General features: G+C 41.5%; 1 protein-coding gene across 2 annotated transcripts in view; it reads left to right on the top strand.

Moving 5' to 3' along the window:
* NBAS (NBAS subunit of NRZ tethering complex) overlaps positions 1–22,262 on the top strand; it is a 339,714-nt gene that overhangs the window by 265,972 nt on the left and 51,480 nt on the right. The window contains exons 45-48 of one of the 2 annotated variants that reach the window (XM_088841199.1): positions 4,270–4,488; positions 8,670–8,872; positions 11,130–11,219; positions 13,308–13,724. In XM_088841199.1, the coding sequence (XP_088697325.1) occupies positions 4,270–4,488; positions 8,670–8,872; positions 11,130–11,219; positions 13,308–13,398 (603 nt within the window). In that variant the 3' untranslated portion in view covers positions 13,399–13,724. Of the gene's footprint in view, positions 1–4,269; positions 4,489–8,669; positions 8,873–11,129; positions 11,220–13,307; positions 13,725–22,262 lie in introns of those variants that run through there. The other variant, XM_055400475.2, reaches the window with a different exon arrangement.

Below are 22,262 nucleotides of genomic sequence, written 5' to 3'. Positions count from 1 at the left end.
AAATTTCTCGAGACATGAGACATGTTGAGAACATGCTATTTCATTGGACTTTTAAAGGTTCTTCCACCACACCCTTATGTTGAGCAGAGCTTTTGAGTAATTTAGCAGCTATTTTCGGTTTGTCTACAATGTGCTAGACATTGTATTAAGGGCTAGGGGTAAAGAGATTTTAAAAAGCACATTTTCTTCCCTGAAGGATCACATTGTTTAGTCAGAGGAAACGTACGAGTAACCAGACACTTTTAACACAGTGAGATGGGTTCTTTGATACAGGTGAGCTTTAAAAGGAACATATAAGGGAGGAGATGATGTTAGCAATAGCATCTCAAAGGAGTGAACCCTGAACTGATTTGGAAAGGACAGGCAAAGACAGGCTTGAGAAATGATGACAGTTTTTCTCAGATACTTGTAGTTTCATATTTTAAAAAATTCTGCAGCATGTTTTTAAACTAAAAAACCGACTAAAACGTTCCCATGCAATTATCTTCAGAATACCACTTGCCTTTAGTGGCTCCTGAACTCCTGCAGGTCAGATTCCGTAGCTATCCCGGCACTCAATACTACCAACAATTTATTCTCAGTTCATCTTTCCAGCTAAAGTTTTTTTAATATTCTAGATCGGGGAGTCAGTCAGTCATAGCCTACAGGTCAAATTCAGCCCACTGCCTGCTTTTGTACTACCCTCAGCTAAGCTAGTTTTTACAGTCCTTAAAGGATTCCAAGAACTAGCCAGCCAACCAAAAGAGTACCCGTCAGAGACTGTAAGTGACCTCCAAAGCCTAGCATTTTCTATCCGGCCCTTTCCACTCCTGCTGTGTCCAAGTGCTCACTAGTGGTTATGCACGCATCATAAGCTTTCCTACTTCCACAAGTCTGCTTTCACCATTCTGTCATTTTGAAATGTTGTCATTCATCCGTTCATTCCGTTATATGTTCAGTACACTTGTTATGTGTGCGGCACCATTCTGAGCTCTGGGGAGGCGGCAGTGAAGACCACAGCAAATAGAAGCACAGCGTGCCAGCGGCGAAGAGGAAGCAATGCAGGGTGACGAGAGGGTGGCCCCGTGAGGACGGAGGGTCTGCCCACTACTCCTCACTGCTCAGGGAGGCTGCGTGGATAAGGTGCCCTTTCCGCTGCATCCTGAGGGAAGCACAGGAACGAGTGTGAGGATCCCTGGGAGAACATTCCAGACAGAGGGCCCGACAAGCGGAAAGGCTGTGCGGGCCTGCAGGGAGGTCAGTGTCTTAGGAGTAGGCTGAGCGTGGGAGAAAGGAGGGCACTGGGTTAGAGAAGTGTGGTGAGCTGGAGGGCAGGTCATACAGGGTCCAGTGGGGCTGTGAAGTCTTGATTTTATTCGCTCGACCAGTCAGATCCTGTGATGAGGCAGACATGACCGAGTGACAGGATCGTGGTGGACAGTGAGGGTGAGCGCTGGCTTGGTCACCACGGACCTGAGTTCCGACTTTCACTCTCTCACTCGTCACGAACCCAAATGTATCACCTACCTTCCCTGGGGCTCAGTCTTTCCATCCACATCACCGGGGGTGTAGGGAAGTCTGTTGAACTAAACACGGGTTCTAGGATATCTTGTATTTCTCAGTCACAGAAAGGCATTCACAGTTTATTTAGGGGAAGAGACTATACTGTAGCCGATCTTTGCTGGTCACTGGTGGCTTCTGATTTTATGTCACAGGTGCTGGGGGTTGCAGAACTTGTTTTGAAGCTGTATTTGCAAACAGTTACAGTACAGTGAAAACAGTGCTTTCCTAAAGGTACCTTTCATTTATATCTATAAGAGGCTAAGAAAATACCAGCCATCTATTATAAAACATTGATTTTATGTGGAGTGACTGGGAGGGAGCTGTTGGGGATGGAGGGGAGGGGAGGTTTGCCTCCTGGTGGGGTCATTAGTGCTGTGTATTTGACGCCTATGCCTACTTTTCAGAATAACCAGACTTAGGACATGACTGATTTTAAGAAGTAACAGGAAGGGTGAGATTTGATCCTCGGATGCTTTATCTGTTGTTGTTGCTGTTGTTCAAGTCAACACAGAGTCCTCTTACAGCTCCAGTAAAAATTTGCTTGAGCAGTTGACAGACTATAATCTGGCTCCGGAGCAGCACAAACCAGCAGGGCCTGAAAGGCCCCAGAGTGGGTCCGAAGAATGTGGTGCGTCTATCAAAATGGGTTAAGTTGAGACTTAATTTGTATTCTTGAGGCCAAGTGAACTTAGCATTTTAAATATTAGAAAAAATATAAGCATTGCATGCCTATCATAGTGACTGTCATGTATCAGAATTCAGGAGACAACTGGTGAGTAAATGAGTGAATATAACATTATTATAGAAAATTTGGAAAGTCGAGAACAGAATTGCTCATAATCTCAGCACTTTAACAATGGTCACTGATAGTGTGGTGTTGTCTTCAGCCACGTACACGTTCACTTTCACTTTCACTTTTGGGCTTCCCTAGTGGCTCAGATGGTAAATTATCCGCCTGCAATGCAGGAGACTTGGGTTCGATCCCTGGGTTGGGAAGATCCCCTGGAGAAGGGAAAGGCTACCCACTCCAGTGTTCTGGCCTGGAGAATTGCATGGACTGTATAGTCCATGGGGTCACAAAGGATCGGACACGACTGAGCGACTTTCACTTTTCACATGCGCAGGTCGAGTGCAGATTTTAATGTAAGCATGATACAGTTTTATGATTTCTGATTCCTAAAATTGAACATTTTATGATAATCATACAATCAAACAGTGATAATGCTATACTCTTACTGTAACCCTTCAGTTCAGTTCAGTTCAGTTCAGTCGCTCAGTCGTGTCCGACTCTCCGCAACCCCATGAATCACAGCACGCCAGGCCTCCCTGTCCATCACCAACTCCCGGAGTACACTCAAACTCATGTCCACAGAGTCGGTGATGCCATCCAGCCATCTCATTCTCCGTCGTCCCCTTCTCCTCCCGCCCCCAACCTTTCCCAGCATCAGAGTCTTTTCCAGTGTGTCAACTCGTCGCATGAGGTGGCCAAAGTATTGCAGTTTCAGCTTTAGCATCAGTCCCTCCAATGAACATCCAGGATTGATCTCCTTTAGAATGGACTGGTTGGATCTCCTTGCAGTACAAGGGACTCTCAAGAGTCTTCTCCAACACCACAGTTCAAAAGCATTGATTCTTCGGCGATCAGCTTTCTTCACAGTCCAACTCTCACATCCATACATGACCACAGTGACTGCATAATACTCTATCAAGTGATTTGTCATACGCTAGTTACCATTTCTCTTACTATCAATTGGGTTGCTTTTAAAGTTGTATTTTTATATTATTCCAGTTAAAATCTTCATGCCTATACTATTTTCTTCTTTTGAATTATTTCCTTATAATAAATTATCAGAATTGGTTATAGAAAATGACTCCTCATTTTTTCACTGTAACCAGTCATCTATTTGAATATGTTTAATCATGACACCACCTGCTTTGGGTATTAGCATTTTTAAAAAAAAAGCCATATTTATGCATTTTTTTCTTTTCTTTTTTATTTATTATTATTATTTATTTATTATTATTAATATTTCTTTATTTTTTATTTATTTTTTTTATTGGAGGCTAATTATTTTACAATATTATATTGGTTGGTTTTGCCATACATTGACATGAATCCGCCACGGGAATCAGTTCTAATGAGGTGGATGAAACTGGAGCCTATTATACAGAGTGAAGTAAGCCAGAAAGAAAAACACCAATACAGTATACTAACTCATATATATGGAATTTAGAAAGATGGTGATGATAACCCTGTATACGAGACAGCAAAAGAGACACAGGCGTATAGAACAGTCTTTTGGACTCTGTGGGAGAGGGCGAGGGTGGCATGATTTGGGAGAATGGCATTGAAACATGTATATTATCATATGTGAAACAAATCACCAGTCCAGGTTCGACGCATGATACAGGATGCTCGGGGCTGGTGCACAGGGATGACCCAGAGGGAGGATAAGGAGAGGAGGGAGGTGGGAGGGGGGTTCGGGAAGGGGAACTCATATTTATGCATTTAATAGTTCAAGTGATACCACCCTATTTTTGTTTTCTTCATGGAAGAAAAACTAGTAGAGCAAAAGTCCTATTCATTGAAGTTCATGTATTAAAGTTTCGCTTGTGTTCTCTGCTCCACACCAACACTTTACTAAACCCATCCCGTGTAGCATGTAGGGCGATTCTTGCCTGTGTTCAGTGCCTCTCTCTCTTTTTTTGTTACTGTTGTTGGTAAAGATGTCTCTGGAAGCACGTAAAGAAATGACTGGAAAGGCTATTAAGGCAGTCAAACATTTTATTGAAAAGCCAAGAAAAAGAAATTTAGAAGAAGACACTGAGGAGGCCGGTGGGTCTCAGGTGACCTATGCAGATGCCTTGAGTCATCTGGAGCAATCACTGGCACACCTGGAAACCCTTGACCACAGCTTCATCATTTCTCTGAAGACCAGTGAGCAGGTAATGAAATGCAAACTTCTGTACGCTCACACACTGGGATAATATCAGTGTATTCTTTCATTTGTCTTTTAAAGCTATATTCATAGTTGTGATAGGCTTTTCAATCTTGCAGATTTTTTTTTCAATAACTGTTTTTTAAATTGAAGTATGTAGTTAATTTACAGGATTGTGTTTCTGGTGTACCGCAAAGTGATTCAGTCATATGGGCTTCCCTGGTGGCTCAGCTGGTAAACAATCCACCTGCAATATGGGAGACCTGGGTTCAATCCGTGGGTTGGGAAGATCCCCTGAAGAAGATCCTCTGAAGGCTATCCACTCCAGTATTCTGGCCTGTAGAATTCCCTGGACAGAGGAGCCTGGAGGGTTATAGTCCATGGGGTCACAAAGAGTCAGACTCGACTGAGCGACCAACACACACACACACACACACACATGGTCACAAACACACACACACATGGTCACAAACACACACACACACACGGAGTCACAAAGAGTCAGACTTGACTGAGCGACCAACACACACACACACACACACACGGGGTCACAAAGAGGCAGACTCGACTGAGCGACGAACACACACACACACACACTCTCTCTCTTTTTCTAGCTGGGAGATATTTTGCTTTCCAACTGAATGATGATAAATTTTTCTCCTTTCAGAAAAATTCAGGAATAGCCTACATGCCTGCCTCAAAAGTTTTTTTTTTTTTTAAAGAATGTGTGTTCTCATTCTGTTTTTCTGGTGCATTTTCCAATATAATTTATTCTTGACATGACTTTTTTGGCTGATGATGTTGTTCCTAGTTCATTCTAGTTGGGACCCTCTGGTCTAGTGGAGTCTCAAAAAGCCCCCTCATGGTAGTCATGTGCCCCTATGAGGTTTGGGGACCAGAGAGTTCGGATTGCATAAGGAAACCCTCTGTAGCCTTTGGAACTTTTCTTCTGTATTATCACCATCATGGGAATTTTAATATTCTTTTCCATAGCTCAGTTGGAGAATCCACTTGCAATGCAGGAGATCCCTGTTTGATTGCTGGGTCTGGAAGATCCACTGGAGAAGGGATAGGCTACCCACTCCACTATTCTTGGGCTTCCCTGGTGGCTCAGCTGGTAAAGAATCTGCCTGCATTGTGGAAGACTTGGGTTCGATCCCTGGGTTGGGAACATCCCCTGGAGAAGGGAAAGTCTACCCACTCCAGTATTCTGGCCTGAAGAATTCCCATAGTCCATGGGGTTGCAAAGAGTTGGACACGACTGAGTGACTCACTTTCATTTTCTATAGATAAAAAGTTGACAAATCACTACATAAATGGTTTTCATCCAGGTAAAAACAGTGTTTAGATATGTAAAAAATATTCCATTCGCTTTGTAATGCTGTAGTGAATGAACCTATAAGCAGCCACTGATCTGTTTTGTTTTTTTTAACCTTATGTATTTAATGAATTATATTCTTGGCTTGTAAAACAATATATATATATATTCCTGACTAGAAAAATCAGTCAGTGGAGAGGAATCCAGATACTGAACAAATGGAAGACTTCAAAATATGTATGAGACACAAAAATGCAAGCCCCTCATCCAAGAGAATGGGTGGAATCCAAAAGCCTGATTTCAGTTTTATTTCATTTTTGTATATTTTTAGTGCCTATTAGCTTATCTAATAAATAATATTAAATAATGGTTTGAGCAATATAGAAGCCTTCACAGGGAGCAAATTGGCCTTACCAATCTTGATTTTATTCTGCTGACGGTTACAGTTGTATAATCAATAATTACAATTATTGACAATATTAAAAATATTGACAATTAAGTGGCTTACCTTGTAGCTCAGTTGGTAAAGAATCTGCCTACAATGCAAGAGACCCAGGTTCAATTACTGGGTCGGGCAGATCCCCTAAAGAAGGAAATGGCAACCCATTCCAGCATTCTTGCCTAGAATATCCCATGGGCAGAGAAGCCTGGCGGACTACAGCCCATGGGGGTCACAAGAGTCGGACAAGATTTAGCGACTGAACCACCACCACCAATCAGTAATTAGGACTAGGGTAAAAGTTGAATCAGTTGGAAGTGATTTATACTTAGGAGTTTTTAAGTACATATTTTTCTAATCAAACATTGTATATTCATATCTGGAGAACTGTCATTACTCTTCTTGGAATAAGTGTTGTCTTTCAGTGGCTCAAGTGGTGTTTGAGGTACTGAGGGCGTTATTAATACAAAAACAGACATTTGCTTCAGTGAAGCTGTGATTTAAACGTATCAAATGGATACTTGGGCTTCCCAGGTGGTTCAGTGGTAGAGAATCCTCCTGCCAATGAAAGAGAGGTGGGTTCGATTCCTGGGTTGGGAAGATCCCCGGGAGGAGGAAATGGCAACCCATTCCAGTACTCTTGCCTGGAAAATTCCGTAGACAGAGGAGCCTTATGAGCTGCAGTCCATGGGGTCGCAAAGAGTTGGACACAACCGAGGGACTGAGCACACTTGGAATAGCTACTTGCGAATATTGTTAGACCATGGATGGTCCTTAATAGGGGCCTCTTCTGGTCCCTAAATTGACATCATATGATTTTGTTAAGGCACCTTTTAGATCAAATGCTGAAAATAACCTTCAACCTTATATATATTGACCCTTTTAAGTGCAGGCTTTGATTTTAACCTCCTTAATTATATACTTAGTGAAAGACTATATTGTATACTCGAGAAGGTTAGTGCAACTTCAGTCACAGACCATTGGAACCTCAGTTTCCTTTTGTCTCAGTATGGATACTAGTAATTTCCTTGCCTGACTCAAAGGTAGTTTGCTTTTAAATATAGAAAATATCACAATGGGAAGAACAGTAAACTGAAAGCTCATGTGCCCAACTCCCAACTTTCACCATTATCAAAACATGACCAATCTATTTCCTTTCTACCCTTACTCCTCTGAGTCATTTTAAAGAAAAACCCAGTCATCTTTTCATTTTATCCACAAATCCTTCCATATCTATTTCTAAAAGATATATTTAAATGTAACTACCACTACATTACCAATAAAAATGTTAATAGTAATTCTTTGATATCATCAAATGTCCAGTTAAGGTTTGAAAGACAAAGCAGTTATATTCAGAAGCACTTGTGAAAGTTAGAAAATGTTGTTAACATCAAGTGATCACATTTGGTATGCTGGACAATGGTAGGCTATGTTCTATTTCTGAAATCATTTGTTGTCATGTTAGTTTTTACAATATTGTCAAAGAGGGACCAGCAGTGTGGAATGGGGGAGTGTGGTGGGGAAAGCATAATTTTGGATTCTAATCCCAAGCTCCATTAATGGCGACTGTGTGACTTTGGACATGTTGCTTAACACCTTTGGTTTTCAGCTCCTTTCTGATAAAGTGGAGCTAATTAAAACTCCTTGTGGGATAGTTGAAAGAAAAGTGAAAGTTGCTTAGTCATGTCTGACTCTTTGCAACCCCATGGACTATACAGTCCATGGAATTCTCCAGGTCAGAATACTGGAGTGGGTAGTCTTTCCCTCCTCCAGGGGATATTCCCAACTCAGGGATCAAACCCAGGTCTCCTGCATCGCAGGTGAATTCTTAACCAGCTGAGCCACAAGGGAAACCTAAGAATACTGGAGTGGGTAGTCTATCCCTTCTCCAGTGGATCTTCATGACCCAGGAATAGAACCAGGGTCTCCTTCATTGGCGGTAAATTCTTTACCAACTGAGCTATCAGGATAATTATAAACATTAAATTATATAACATATACAATACCTGGGTTAACATCATTGATACTTAATAGATATTAACTCTTAAGTGTTTATAATAATAATAATAGTAGAGATAATAATAGAAAAATTTAATGAGCGTTACTTTGTGCCTGACATTGTGCTAAAGGACTGATTTTTGTATTATTGAATGTTTACAACACCCTCTATTCAGAAGAACTGATTGTCCTCATTCTCATTTTATAGACACTGGAAATTTGAGATCACAATGCCTTACTACTTAGTACACAGTAAAGCAAGGTTTATAGTCAAGTCTCGGTAGCTCTGGAGACCAAGCTCAACATCCCCTACATGTTCCTCTGTGTGGTGTTTGCGGTTATAGTATATTTGCTTTGAGAGTCTTCTGAGAATAGTTCACTCTGTTCATGTAATTTCTAGTTCATAGTTACATGTTGAATTCCATGTTTTCAGGAAACGCTGCAGAAATATGGTTACCTCTATGATCTGTCTCGGTCAGAAAAAGAGAAAGTTTACAATCAAGCTGTGGCCATGTGTTTAGACGGTCAGCCTCTAAGAATGATTCAGCAGCTGCTGGAGGTGGCTGTGGGCCCTCTTGACATCTCGCCCAAGGAAATCGTGCAGAATGCAGTAAAGAAAATCGTCTCTGCATTGAGGTAAGCCATAAAATAGTCATCAGGGAAAACCTGAGCTGGTATTTTGCCAGTAAAGTGCTTGTTTCACAGTTTTTATGAAGATATGATATTGTGTACATAGGAGCATTATTGTATATCTGTGAAGTACTTTATAAAAGTAAGAGATTATGATTAGACTTCTCAGTCTCTTGTCTTAAAATATCTTGAGAGTGGAGAACCATGAAAATGCTCCATTATTGGTCCTGTGTGTAACACGTCAAAGCGCTAGCTAATTTCTCGGTTGACCCTCTCCCTCACTCAGATAATTCTTGAAATAAGGGACAAAGGCCAATGTGGCCAGCGAAGCAGGTCCCTACGTGTCAGACCTATCGTGTAATTTTAGTGTGGATTTTCAGAGCTTGTCTTTTCAGCAGTGGAAAATTCCCAGAAGTTTCTTTTGAAGTGCACAAGGCAAGGTTAATCATATACTGAAGAAGTTAGACATCTGTTAAGTATCTTAGGGCATTATTTACCTGCAATTAATGGCATAAAGCTGACAATTGAGAAATTCTAGCTTCCTGTCAATAGACTGGTATCTTTGTAGGAAAGCTTCCGGGGGATTAGGAAAGAGGGGAAAGTTAAGCTAAGAAAATAATGAGGCATCAAGTGCTTTTTGTGAATAATGCAATTAGCCTAAAAGATTTAGTTGTGTTTAATTTATTCTTCTTTTAAGCATTCTTTGTGATTCTTTGTTGCTCTTGAGGAACTTTTTGATTAAAAGCGTGTCAGTTTTCAGCAGCTGCACTGAAATCAAATGAGCCTTTATCAGTTTAATTACCCAGCTTCATCCAGCTTTTACCTTAATGCTCTGAGGTATCTGGTAATTTTCTGTATAAGGAGAGAAATAAAGTAGTGTAACATTTTTTAGAAATCACAAATGTGAAATGAATAAACCTTTATTAAATAATGAACTTACTCTGTTTTGGTGGTGCTTGTGGTTATTAGAGCCACTTTCCACTTTCAAGTGATAACAGATAATTGTTTGCCATGTTTATCTTTTCAATTCTCCTCTGTCCATGGGTTCTCCAGGCAAGAATCCTGGAATGGGTAGCCATTCCCTTCTCCAGGAGTTCTTCCCAACACAGGAATCAAATTCAGGTCTCCTGCGTTGCAGGCAGATTTTTACCGTCTGAGCTACCAGGGAAGCTTTTTAATTTTAGTTATCTTGTATTATTTCTTTGAGTTCATATGAATCTCACAAAAACAAAAGTTTGAAAAATTAGTGCTTTGAAGAGAATTTAGTTTCATTTTAAAAATTGTACGTTTTCATATAATTAAAATTTGACATGGCATTTTTACATTTATAAAATTCTGACATAAATTATACTCCTCTTTTCTTCCCTGTGCCCAGTTCTAGCACTGAAGATTTCATTCTGGCCTAATAAGTGTTATAGTTGGTGCTCAGAAGACTTTCAATAAAAATGGATTAAATCTTTCAGTAGTGGGAGAAAGGGAACTTTAGTTCATCTGCCTCTTTTTCTAAGGAAATAAAATTGCTATTGACTAGGTCTATGACATTTACCTTTTAGAAGGTTAGTGAATTTAGTAAGCTTAATATGACAAAGGTGTGAACATTACTGAATCCAGCCGTGGGTTTAAGTCATATAACTTAAATTAATGAAATTTCATCTAAAACTTCTCTTCCCTCTGTTGCATTTTCAAAATTCTGTAGAATTCCATGCATACACATCTGTAGTGTGTGGACATCATACTAGGGCCCGTCTCATGCGTGTTGGATTATTAAATGGTAGGATGTATGTCAAGCACTTAGCATTGCCTGGTGCCTTGTAAGGGCCATGTGAATATTAATATTGTGGGGAAAGGCCAGCTGGAGGATTTAGATTGTATATATTTAATGCTTAAAATAGCTCATATTTTTAATGCCCATTGAGTATTTCTTTGAATTTTTGAATAACAGAATACAAATAAATTTTCATTCTCTTTTTCCTTTTTATTTTTTAAACTTCATTTGTTTTGCTACTCTCTTGGTAGGAAAACAGGCCTTTATTAGATTGTGAGCTCCTCAGGGCAGAGAAGGTATCCTCTCCACATCCTTAGGACACACACAGCACAGGACCTGGTACTTCGCGGGCTGCATATGCCATGAACGGCTGTGAGCTCATGGTGTATGCTCTGCTGAGATCCAGCTGGGTTCATCTGAGTGTCAGTGCCCTGCTAGTTTCTGAGGCTTGAGCCATCCGTCCTGAATCCCTTCCTCTCTCTGTTTCTCCCTTCACAGTGGAGGCAGTGCTGACCTTGAGGGGCTGGTGGACCCACTCCACATCCTGGAAGGAGTTGTTGCCACGATCCATGACAGTGTGGACAAAGGGTAAGGCTGGAGCGGTTTGGAGGTCTCATTTAATGGCGTTCCTTAGAGTCTTAGAATTACTCTCAATATCCACTCTCTGTGGTTAAGAGGCTTCTACCTCTAAGCGTCTTTTCTAGGTGGCTCTGAAGGAAGAGCTGAGAACTTTCTGGAGATTTGTTCTCTTAGTCCATCAGCTCTAGCAGGACCGTCTGCTACTCAGGCCTCAGAGAGCATGGTCTCTTCTCACTCCTTTCAAGGGCGGCCAAGGAGGAGACACTGCTGTGAGCATCTTAGGAAAGGCGGGGTTCATACCTCCAGGAGGTTTACTCTACTGTTTAAGTATGGGGATTACGAGAATGTGTATGTTATATTTTGAAAAGCTTTGTATCTGTAAGATCTGTCTTGTCTGAGGATTAAGAGTGTACCGGCTTTGTAAGTCTAAGAGGTGTGTGTCTCCAATGCAGTTTTAGAAAGAATTTTTCACCCAGGTGGTGCGTGTGTGTTGTCGCTTCAGTCATGTCCGACTCTTTGCAACCCTACTGACTTTAGCCTGCCAGGCTCCTCTGTCCATGGGATTCTCCAAGCAAGAATACTGGAGTGAGTTGCCATACCCTCCTCCAGGGGATCTTCCTGACCCAGAATCGAACCCACGTCTTGTGTGTTTCCTGCATTGACAGGCGACTTCTTTACCACTAGTGCCACCTGGGAACCTTATTCAATTGTTAGTAGTAGGAATAACAGCAGCAGCAGCTGAATGACAAGAATATATTTCCCAGAGTTTATGGAAAGACACAGAGTTTCCTGTGTCTTATTTCCATGGCAACCCTGTGAGGCTTTACCCCAATTTTCTTTTTTAATGGAAAATATGATATAATAATGATGAAGCGTATTTGAGAAACCGCCTCATAGTTCATTCCAGTGATATTGTTGTTTTTATTTGCGTATTACCTCCCAGTTATTGTTCAGGTACAGATATATTTTTACATAATTTCAATCAAAATGTATGAACACTTCTATATTCTGTTTTAGTTACTTGCTGTTAGAACTCTTTCCATTTATCTTTGTGGATTTAGTGGTTATGATTTTTGACACCTGTGTGTATTGTTGCCGTTTGCAGATAAGGAGAGAAAGGCTGAGAGAGGGGAATTGACTTGTCCAGAGTCAGAGGCCTGGGAAACACAGCCAGGACTCCTGTCTGCCCCTGTGGCATAATTGACTGCTCTGTGGCCTTTAGCTTTGTGCCCACGGTTTGAGCGAAAGGACACAGGATAAACTGTGTGGGTGGGCTGGACAACATGGCAAGCAGGGCCCTCTACCCACTCTGCCATTTGCTTTGCACAGTTTTTCTAAATGCCTTTGCTTGTGGGTCTTTAAATGGTAAGGAAGCCACAGCTGTGGCTCACATGTACCTCTTATTTTAAAGATAAATGCCATCGTTCTGCATGTTTCCTGTGTGTCACAGTCCATTCTCAGTTCCAGTTCTGGGTAAGAAGTAACCTCCAGTCTGGAGGAGCTCAGAGTCTTGCCGGGAGACCAGGTTGCTCAGGACCCTGGTTACCATGCAATAGCATAGTCAGTGCTGTGCAGAAAGCGAGGTGAAGGGAGTGGCTTATTCTGTCCCAGGGAATTCAGAGCAGGACCCACAAGGGACAGCGCTGGACCTGGTCTGTGACATCTGAGTCTGTGATAAGGATGATGGAGGTGGGTGACGGTAGTCCAGGCTGACGACTCAGCCTCAACAAGGCAGATGCGGCGGACAGCAGCGTGGGCAGAAATGCTGTGCGTCACTTCCTAGACAGCCCATCGAGCTGTCGCCATTCCAGTCTCCATCCATCAATCAGTTCTCAGCGTGCCACTCCCGCGTGCGTTGCTCTCAAGTACCCCAACTCAGACCCTGGCCTCACATGATGGAAGGGATCTTAACAGATACTGCCTGAAGCCCCTGCCAAGGGGAATCCTCAGTGTGGTCCCACAGGGGACATCTTGAAAAGATTAGGAGGCAGTGTTTTTCTTAGTGAATTTCCAGCCGGATAAACAGATATATGTATACAGGATATACGGAAGAATCCAACTCAAGTCTCTTGAATACAGGACAGTTTTCTTTTTCAGGTTCGATTTCCAAAGAAGAAGACATTGGGGAATGGAGAGTCAGAACGAGATCTTTGCATCCCAGAGATACAGAATAACAGAGGCTCCTTAACAACAACAAAAACAAATTTCAGTGAAAATTTTTTTTTACTTAGAAAAGAAAAAGAAGAAGAAAGACAAAGTCCTAACTTTTATGCCTGGCAAGTGCTTTGTGAATGTGAACAGTTAAACCTGATACTCTTGGCTTCAGTTCCCCTCCCCAAGAGCTTGCCTGCAAGAGTCACAGAGGGGAGTCACTCTCTTTTCTAGGTTGTTCCCAGGGGGGTCTTCAGAGCAACCTGGGGATTCAAGCTCTTTTCAAGTAAGGCTCTAGAAATAGATACAAGCTATTATATATAAAATTGGTAAACAACAAGGACCTACTGAAGCCCCGGAAAATATATTCACTATCTTATAATAAATCACAATGGAAGAGAATATATATGTGTATATTTATACATACATGTATGTGTGTGCATATATTTATTGGGCTTCCCTGATGGCTCAGCGGTGTAGAATCTGCTTGCAGTGCAGGATATGTGGGTACAATCCCTGGGTCAGGAAGATCTCCAGAGAAGGAAATGACAACACACTTCAGTATTCTTCCCAGTCAAAAAAGTGGCTTGAAACTCAATATTCAAAAAACTTAAAATTCATGACATCTAGTCCCCTCACTTTATGGCAAATAGATGGGGAAACAATGGAAACAGTGACAGACTGTGTTTTCTTGTGTTCCAAAATCACTGCAGATGGTGAAAACAGTCTTGGAATTAAAAAATGCTTGGTCCGTGGGAAAAAAAAGCTGTTACAAATCTAGACAGTGTATTAAAAAGCAAAGACATCACTTTGCTGACAAAAGTCCATATAGTCAAAGCTATGGTTTTTCCAATAGTCATGTATGGATGTGAGAGTTGGACCATAAAGAAGGCTGAGCACCGAAAAATTGATGCTTACGAATTGTGGTGTTGGGGAAGACTGTTGAGAGTCCCTTGGAAGGCAAGGAGATCAAACGAGTCAATTCTGAAGGAAATCACCTTTGAATATTCATTGGAAGGACTGATGCTGAAGCTGAAACTCCAGTGTTTTGGCCACCTGATGCAAAGAGCCGACTCATTGGAAAAGACTCTGATGCTGGAAAAGATTGAAGGCAAAAGGGGGAATAAGGGCAGCAGAGGATGAGATAGATAACATCACCAACTCAATGGACATGAATTTGAGCAAATTCCAGGAGATAGTGAAGGATAGGGAAGACTGGCATGCTTCATTCCGTGGGATCGCAAGGAGTGGGACATGACTCAGTGACTGAAACAAATAATAATTCAGAAGAGTCAGATAAACTTAGCCACTGAACACAACACACATATGAAGGCAAGGTGCAGAAAAGGAAATAAGGCCAAGGTGCAGAGAAGGAGGTGGAAGAGGCGAGAAAAACAGAGAAAAATAAGGATGTAAGACCTCACAAAGGTCAGTCCATGGACTCAGGGACACGGGAGCTGGTTGGAAATGCAGAATTTTGGGCCCTACCCACACCAACCAAGTAAAATCTATATTTTAATAAGATTCCTGGGCAATTCCTAGGCACAGTGGTGTTTGAGAAGTACTCCCTTAACTGTCCATTGCAGGCTCTTTAATGTCAGAAGAAGAGGAAATACTGTGAGAGAAGTTCACAACCTCTCCTTACCTGGTCAACACCAGACAAACTACAAGGCCTGTCTGACTGTCACTTCCTAATCTGAAAAATGGAGATGATGATACTAATGACAGACCAAGTAACGAGAGATGCAAAAGTGTCAAGTGTCACTTTTGCGTTTTTTTTTAATTGAAGTATAGTTGATTTATAGTGCTGTGTTAGTTTCAGGTTAGTTTCAGCAAATTGATTCAGACACACACATACAGTTGTTGCTGTTCAGTTGCTAACTTGTGTCCAACTCTTGATGACCCCATGGCCTGTAGCATACCAGGCTCCTCTGTCCTCTGCTAACTCCCAGAATTTGCTCAATTCATGTCTACTGAGTCAGTGACACTATCTAATCATCTAATCCTCTACTACCCCCTTCCTCTTTTGCCTTCAATCTTTCCCAGCATCAGGGTCTTTTCCAGTGAGTCTGTTCTTCCCATCAAGTAACCAAAATATTGGAGCTTCAGCATCAGTCCTTCCAGTGAATATGCAGGGTTGATTTCCTTTAGGATTGACTGTTTTGATCTACTCGCCATGCAGGGGACTGTCAACAGTCTTCTTCTGCACCATAGTTCAAAAGCATCAGTTCTCCAGCACTCACCCATTATTGTGACCCAACTCTCACATCTGTACATGACTACTGGAAAAACCATAGCTTTGACTATATGGACCGTTGTTGGCAAAGTGATGTCTCTGCTTTTAATACGCTGTCTAAATTTGTCATAGATTTTCTTTCAGGGAGCAGGTGTCTTTTAATTTCATGACTGCAGTCAACTTTCTCAGTGATTTTGGAGTCCAAGGAAAGAAAATCTGTCACTGCTACCACTTTTTCCTCTTCTCTTTGCCATAAAGTGATGGGACTGGATGCCATGATCTTAGTTTTTTGAATGTTGAGTTTTAAGCCAGCTTTTTCACTCCTCTTTGATCTTCATCAAGAGGCTCTTTAGTTCCTCTTCACTTTCTGCCATAAGGGTGGTGTCATCTGCATATCTGAGGTTATTGATATTTCTCCCGGCAGTCTTGATTCCAGTTTGAACTTCATCCAGCCCAGCATTTTTTCATGATGTACTCTGAATATCAGTTAAATAATCAGGGTGACAATATACAACTTTGACGTACTCCTTTCCTGATTTGGAACCAGTCTGTTGTTTCATGTCTGGTTCTAACTGTTGCTTCTTGACCTGCATGCAGGTTTCTCAGAAGGCAGGTCAGGTGGTCTGGTATTCCCATCTCTTTAAGAATTTTCCACAGTTTGTTGTGATCCACACAGTCAAAGGCTTTAGCATAGTCAGTGAAGCAGATGTTTTTCTATAACTTTCTTGCTTTTTCTGCGATCCAGCGGATGTTGGCAATTTGATCTCTGGTTCTTCTGCCTTTTCTAAATCCAGCTTGTAATTCTGGAAGTTCTCGGTTCACATACTGTTGAAGCCTAGCTTAAAGGATTTTGAGTATTACCTTGCTAGCATGTGAAATGAGTGCAGTTGTTCGGTAGTTTGAACATTCTTTGGCAAAGCCCTTCTTTGGGACTGAAATGAAACTGGAATGAAAATTCCAGTTCTGTGGCTACTGCTGAGTTTTCCAAGTTTGCTGTTATATTGAGTGTAGCAGTTTATCAGCATCATTTTTGGATTTGAAGTAGCTCAGCTGGAATTTCATCACCTCCATTAACTTTGTAGTAATGCGTCATAAGGCCCCCTTGACTTCACACTCCAGGGTGTCTGGCTCTAGGTGAGTGACTGCACCATCATGGTTATCTGGGCCTTCATATATCTTTTAAAAATTTCCTGACAAGTAACTCACAAGCATGAACCAGTATATTGTGTGTGTGCTCAGTCGCTCATTTATGTCCAACTCTGTGACCCCATGGACTGTGGGATTATCCTCTCAAGAACACTGTAGTGGGTTGCCCTTTCCTCCTCCAGAGGATCTTCCCAACCCAGGGATCAAATCCACATCTCCGATGGCTCCTGCACTGGCAGGCAGATTCTTTACCACCTAGCCACCTGGGAAGCCCGAACAAGTATATTAGTGACTCTCAAATGGATATACAGAAATAACTCCACTCAGAAAACAGATAATTAATGAGAAATTCCTCTATGCACTATTCAAAAAGGAAGAAGATTTCCTTCAAAGCTAGTGAGTGTCTTATTAGTCTTTGTTTGCTTAAATTGCTGCTTAATCACAGTACCAGCTTTTATTAGATGTCTTAAAGCTTGACGTATATTGAGCAATGTCAGATCATTCAGACATCACTGAGCTCTTTGGTGTTACCTAGGGACTTCACATTATTTTTCAGGCACACAAAAGACCGTAAAAAGAAAAAGAAAGAAAGCCGATGATAACAAATTGAATGTGTTTTCTTCTCAGTCTTCATGCTCCAGGAGGCAAAGTGAATCACCAGATGCTCTCCAAGCACCCACAGTGTATGCAGCCTCCAATCTGTAATATGAACCATGGTCACCAACAAGGAGGGTGGATCCAGTCTACCACTACAGTGGTTCTCTGGGCCACCTAAGGCCATATTTATGACTTCACAGCTGCCATTTCTGCCTCATTACAGTGAGATGTGCGCATGCTTCTATTGATGAGTGAACCTCAAGAAGATATTGTGATTGGCATACATTTGAGAGCAGCCCCAAAGATGCTATTAGTATTTATTTATCAAAAGTCAAGATTTGATACAGAGCCCTGGTTTGAATTCTCTTGAGTCATACATGAAATTAAAAGACTGTTGCTCCTGGAAGAGCTATGACCCACCTAGACAGCATATTAAAAAGCAGAGACATTACTTTGCCAACAGAGGTCCAGCTAGTCAAGGCTATGGTTTTTCCTGTGGTCATGTATGGATGTGAGAGTTGGACTGTGAAGAAAGCTGAGTGCTGAAGAATTGATGCTTTTGAATTGTGGTGTTGGAGAAGACTATTGAGAGTCCCTTGTACTGCAAGGAGATCCAACTAGTCCATCCTAAAGGAAATCAGTCCTGAAAATTCATTGGAAGAACTAATGATGAAGCTCCAATACCTTGGCCACCTGATGCAAAGAACTGACTCATTTGAAAAGACCCTGATGCTAGAAAGATTGAAGGCAGGAGGAGAAAGGGACGACAGAGGATGAGATGGTTGGATGGCATCACCAACTCGATGGACATGAGTTTGAGTCAAATCTGGGAGTTGGTGATGGACAGGGAAGCTTGGAGTTCTGCTGTCCATGGGGTCGCAGAATCGGACACGACTGAGTGACTGACCTGAACCGAGTTGATTATACAGCACATTCCCATTGGCTGTCTATTTTGCATATGATAGTGTATAGGTTGCCATGCTACTGTCTCCATTCATCCCACCCTCTCCTTCCTCCACCCACTCCCGTGTCCATCAGTCTGTTCTGTATGTCTGTGTCTCTGTTGCTGCCCTGCAAATAGGTTCATCAGTACCATCTTTCTAGAGGTTCAAGAGGGAGGGGACATACGTTTACCTATGACTGATTCATGATGAGGTATGGCAAAAACCAACACAACATTGTAAAGGAATTATCCTTCAATTAAAAGTAAATTTATAAAACGTTAAGATTTGAGATCGGAATGGTGTGCACACCACAGTTACTGCCTTTGCAGCAGTTTTTCCTTTACTGTAACTTGATTATGACAGTCATTTGAAAAACGCCGCCCTTTTTACACTACCACAGTAGCAGTAGCACATGATGTGTTTAGTTGTTTTGGGTTCCGTCCTATTCTTTGCCAGGAGCCCCAGTTGTTTCTGGGGAGCTGATGCATAGGGGACATTGTCCTGGGACAGGTCCAGCTCCGTGTGTAGTGAGGAAAGTGTAGGCAGTGTGTGGACCAGTTCCTTAGCTGAGTTGAGACCTTCCTAGGATATCAGTGTTTATGTCTCTCACATTTACCTGCTGCCCCACCCCACCCACCTGTCCTTCCTTCCTTCTCTCTCAGTTTACATATCAGTTCTCAAACTCATTTCCTCCTGACACCGGGCAGGTAATGAAAATGAACAAGGTGGACTGGGCTTCAGGGCAGGGAGGAGGTGGTAGAGTCCGAGAGGAACCTGAGAGGTCAAGAGGCCTCATCTAAGGCAGGCAGCTTCCACTGAGCCCTCATCTTCCAGCGTGTAAAGAGGCGCTAGGTTGTTCAGAGAGCAGATCCTAAGAGATCTCATCACAAGGAAAAAACCTTTTCTTTTTTTTTCTTCTTTTTTTTTTGGTATCTGTATGAGATGGTAGATTATCAATAAACTTACTAAGGTAGTCTTCACAATATATGTAAGTCAAACCATTATGCTGTACTCCTTATATGTAGTGCTGCATATCAATTATAATCTCAGGAAAATGAGAGAAAAGAAGACCTTCATTGTGTAAAATTTAAAAATTTTGACACATTGGTATGTACTATACATACCAAAACAAAAATTTGGCTGCTGGCTTATGCCTTCAGTATAGAAGATTAGGCAAAGTGAACTTCTGCTCTCTTCAGGCATTCCAAATCTATGACACATATGTCTACAGGAAATCATAAAGGTTTATGTTTGTCTTGTTTGAATGCAGTCTTTGCTTCCCCCATTCTTAAATATAAGAACAATAATTTTATTTTGTGTAGTGCATCATGACATATAAAGTGCTTTTCGTATTTGCTGTCTGTTTTAAGGTACCATCACCATTTAAGTTCAAGGTTGGGTTATCTTCATATGTTTATGCCACGCAAAATCTTCAAGCTCTTTTACAAAGGGTCATCTTATTGATATTCTCAAAATCTGTCTTTTTTCTTTGATTCAATAATTGCCTTTGTTTAGTTGGCATTTCTCTTCCATTCCTTTGTAATTTTGTGAATATCCTCTCATGCTACCTTACACAATAGAACATCACGTTCCCAAATTAATCATTCACTGAACCTATTTTGGTTGCTATTGTTGCTGCTGCTGTTCTTTTCTGTTAATAGAACATCTTGTATATTTCAGTAGACTCCTTATCTTTTGAGCCAGAAGGGATTGTATGAATGTGTGTGTGTTTCCTTTAGTAGTTATTAAAAAAAAAAAATAGTATACTAAATTACCATGTGTGTAGTATAACCTCTCTCCTGTCCCCAAAATCCTCATTATAGGGAAAGAGGTAGACGCAAATGTCTGTGTATTTGCAGTGAAACTATGAGAGATTTTTTTCTGTTACTTATTTTATATCTTTTTAAAATCATTTGTATAACTTTTATAATAAGGTAAAAGTGTTTTGAAATCACGTTCTCTTTTTATTCCTAAGCTCATAAACCCTCCCCTTGCCTTCATAAAGGACTATAAAACTGGAATCATTTTCCTTCCCATTCTGTTTCTTTTTACATTATAAAAGTCGTAATTGGTTATTTTCTCCCCACCTGCTTATCTTGAAAATTTTTAAACCCACAGAAAAGTTGCAAAGATTGAAAAATAATGAGTATATTCTCTTCCCCTTGATTCACCAATTGTTAACATTTTATCACAATTCTTACATTCGGTTTTTCTCTCTCTGCCTCTGTATATGTGTGTGTATTTGCACCATGCAAGGGTGACTCCAAATTTTAAAAACTCACATTTTATTTAAAATGTATACTATTTTGTAGCTAAAATCTTTAGGAGATAGTATCTAGTGTCCTGGACAACTTTTCCTACAGAGCTGCCCTTTGGTTCTGTGTAATCTCATTGAGCACAAATATTTGCAGTATATGGGCTTCCCAAGTGACACAGTGGTAAAGAATCCATCTGCAGTGCAGGAGATGCAAGAGACATGGATTCTATCCTTGACTTGGGAAGACCACCTGGAGTAGAAATGGCAACCCACTCCGGTATTCTTGCCTGGAAAATTCCATGGATAGAGGAACCTGGAGGGTAAAGTCTACAGGGTCACCAAGTTGGACACGACTGAGCTACTGATTGCATGCACAGGTGTGCACACACCCACACCCACACATTCACAGTATATAGCCAAGGTCATCTAGAACGTGGTACTTCTAGAACATAATATTTCTGTTTTAGGAATGAGTCCTCATAATTTCATTATATATTTGAGCTATCAACCAAAAGTTAGAGCAGTTTTCTCCAAAATGTCCAATGCTATCAACTGAACAGTAAGTTCTTAGGTAAAAGAAATCTAACTCAATCTAATGACTTGGAAAATGCTATGATTATAATCTCTATGTCACATAGTGCCACAGTGTTCTGGAATTTACCTCCATTTGGCTCCATAGTATTGCATAGTCATTGACAAGGCAGTAAGATAGTCCAGGTTGAAATACTGACTGTACTACTTACTCTGTGGGGGCTTCTCTGGTGGCTCAGTGGTAAAAGAATCTGCTTACCAATGCAGGAGCTGCAGGTTCAATCCTTGGGTCGGGAAGATCCCCCGGAGAAGGAATGGCAACCCATTCCAGTATTCTTACCTGGGAAATCCCATGGTCAGAGGAGTGTGACCAGCTGCAGTCCACAGGGTCAAAAAGAGTCGGACGCGAACTAACGACTGAGAAACTTATATGTGACTACTTACTATGTGACTACCATGAGCAAGTTATGAAACCTCTCTGTGGTGGTTCCTTCATCTGCAAACTGGAGATGAGAACAGAATACATGAAAAAAAACAGTGAGGATGAAGTGATGTAACTCGTGGCACACAGTAAGCTTTCACGTTACCATTAGCAGTTTCCACTCCTGTTCACCACATGCAGATCTTGTGTGATTTTTGTAACTCCCATCGGGCCTTCATGACTCCAGCTTCTTCCCATTCTAGCCCATCCTACCTGCCCTTCCATTTGGCCCTTGGGTGACAGGGTCAAAATACCAGCTTCTTCTTATGTGAAATTGGCTTGGACTCAAGGCCAAAAATGTGTTTTAGTCTTCTTTTCTCCCGAGTGAAACTTAATTTGACCCCTGCTGCTGCTGCTGCATCACTTTAGTCGTGTCCAACTCTGTGCGACCCCATAGACGGCAGCCCACCAGGCTCCCCCGTCCCTGGGATTCTCCAGGCAAGAACACTGGAGTGGGTTGCTATTTCCTTCTCCAATGTGTGAAAGTGAAAAGTGAAAGTGAAGTCGCTCAGTCGTGTCCAACCCTTAGCGACCCCACGGACTGCAGCCTATCAGGCTCCTCCATCCATGGGATTTTCTAGGCAAGAGTACTGGAGTGGCTTGCCATTGCCTTCTCCAAATTTGACCCCTGCAGGCTTCACCAAAAGGGCCTGAGCATACCCCAGTCTGCACACCTCTGTAAGCACTAACGTGTTCATGGTACTTCACT

The sequence above is a fragment of the Moschus berezovskii genome, chromosome 11 (assembly GCF_049115385.1).
Source record: "Moschus berezovskii isolate FMDL1 chromosome 11, NW_MosBer_1.0, whole genome shotgun sequence".
NCBI lineage: Eukaryota > Metazoa > Chordata > Mammalia > Artiodactyla > Moschidae > Moschus > Moschus berezovskii.
The sequence above is the reverse complement of the archived record's forward strand: the minus strand, read 5'-3'. Positions and strand labels throughout refer to the sequence as shown.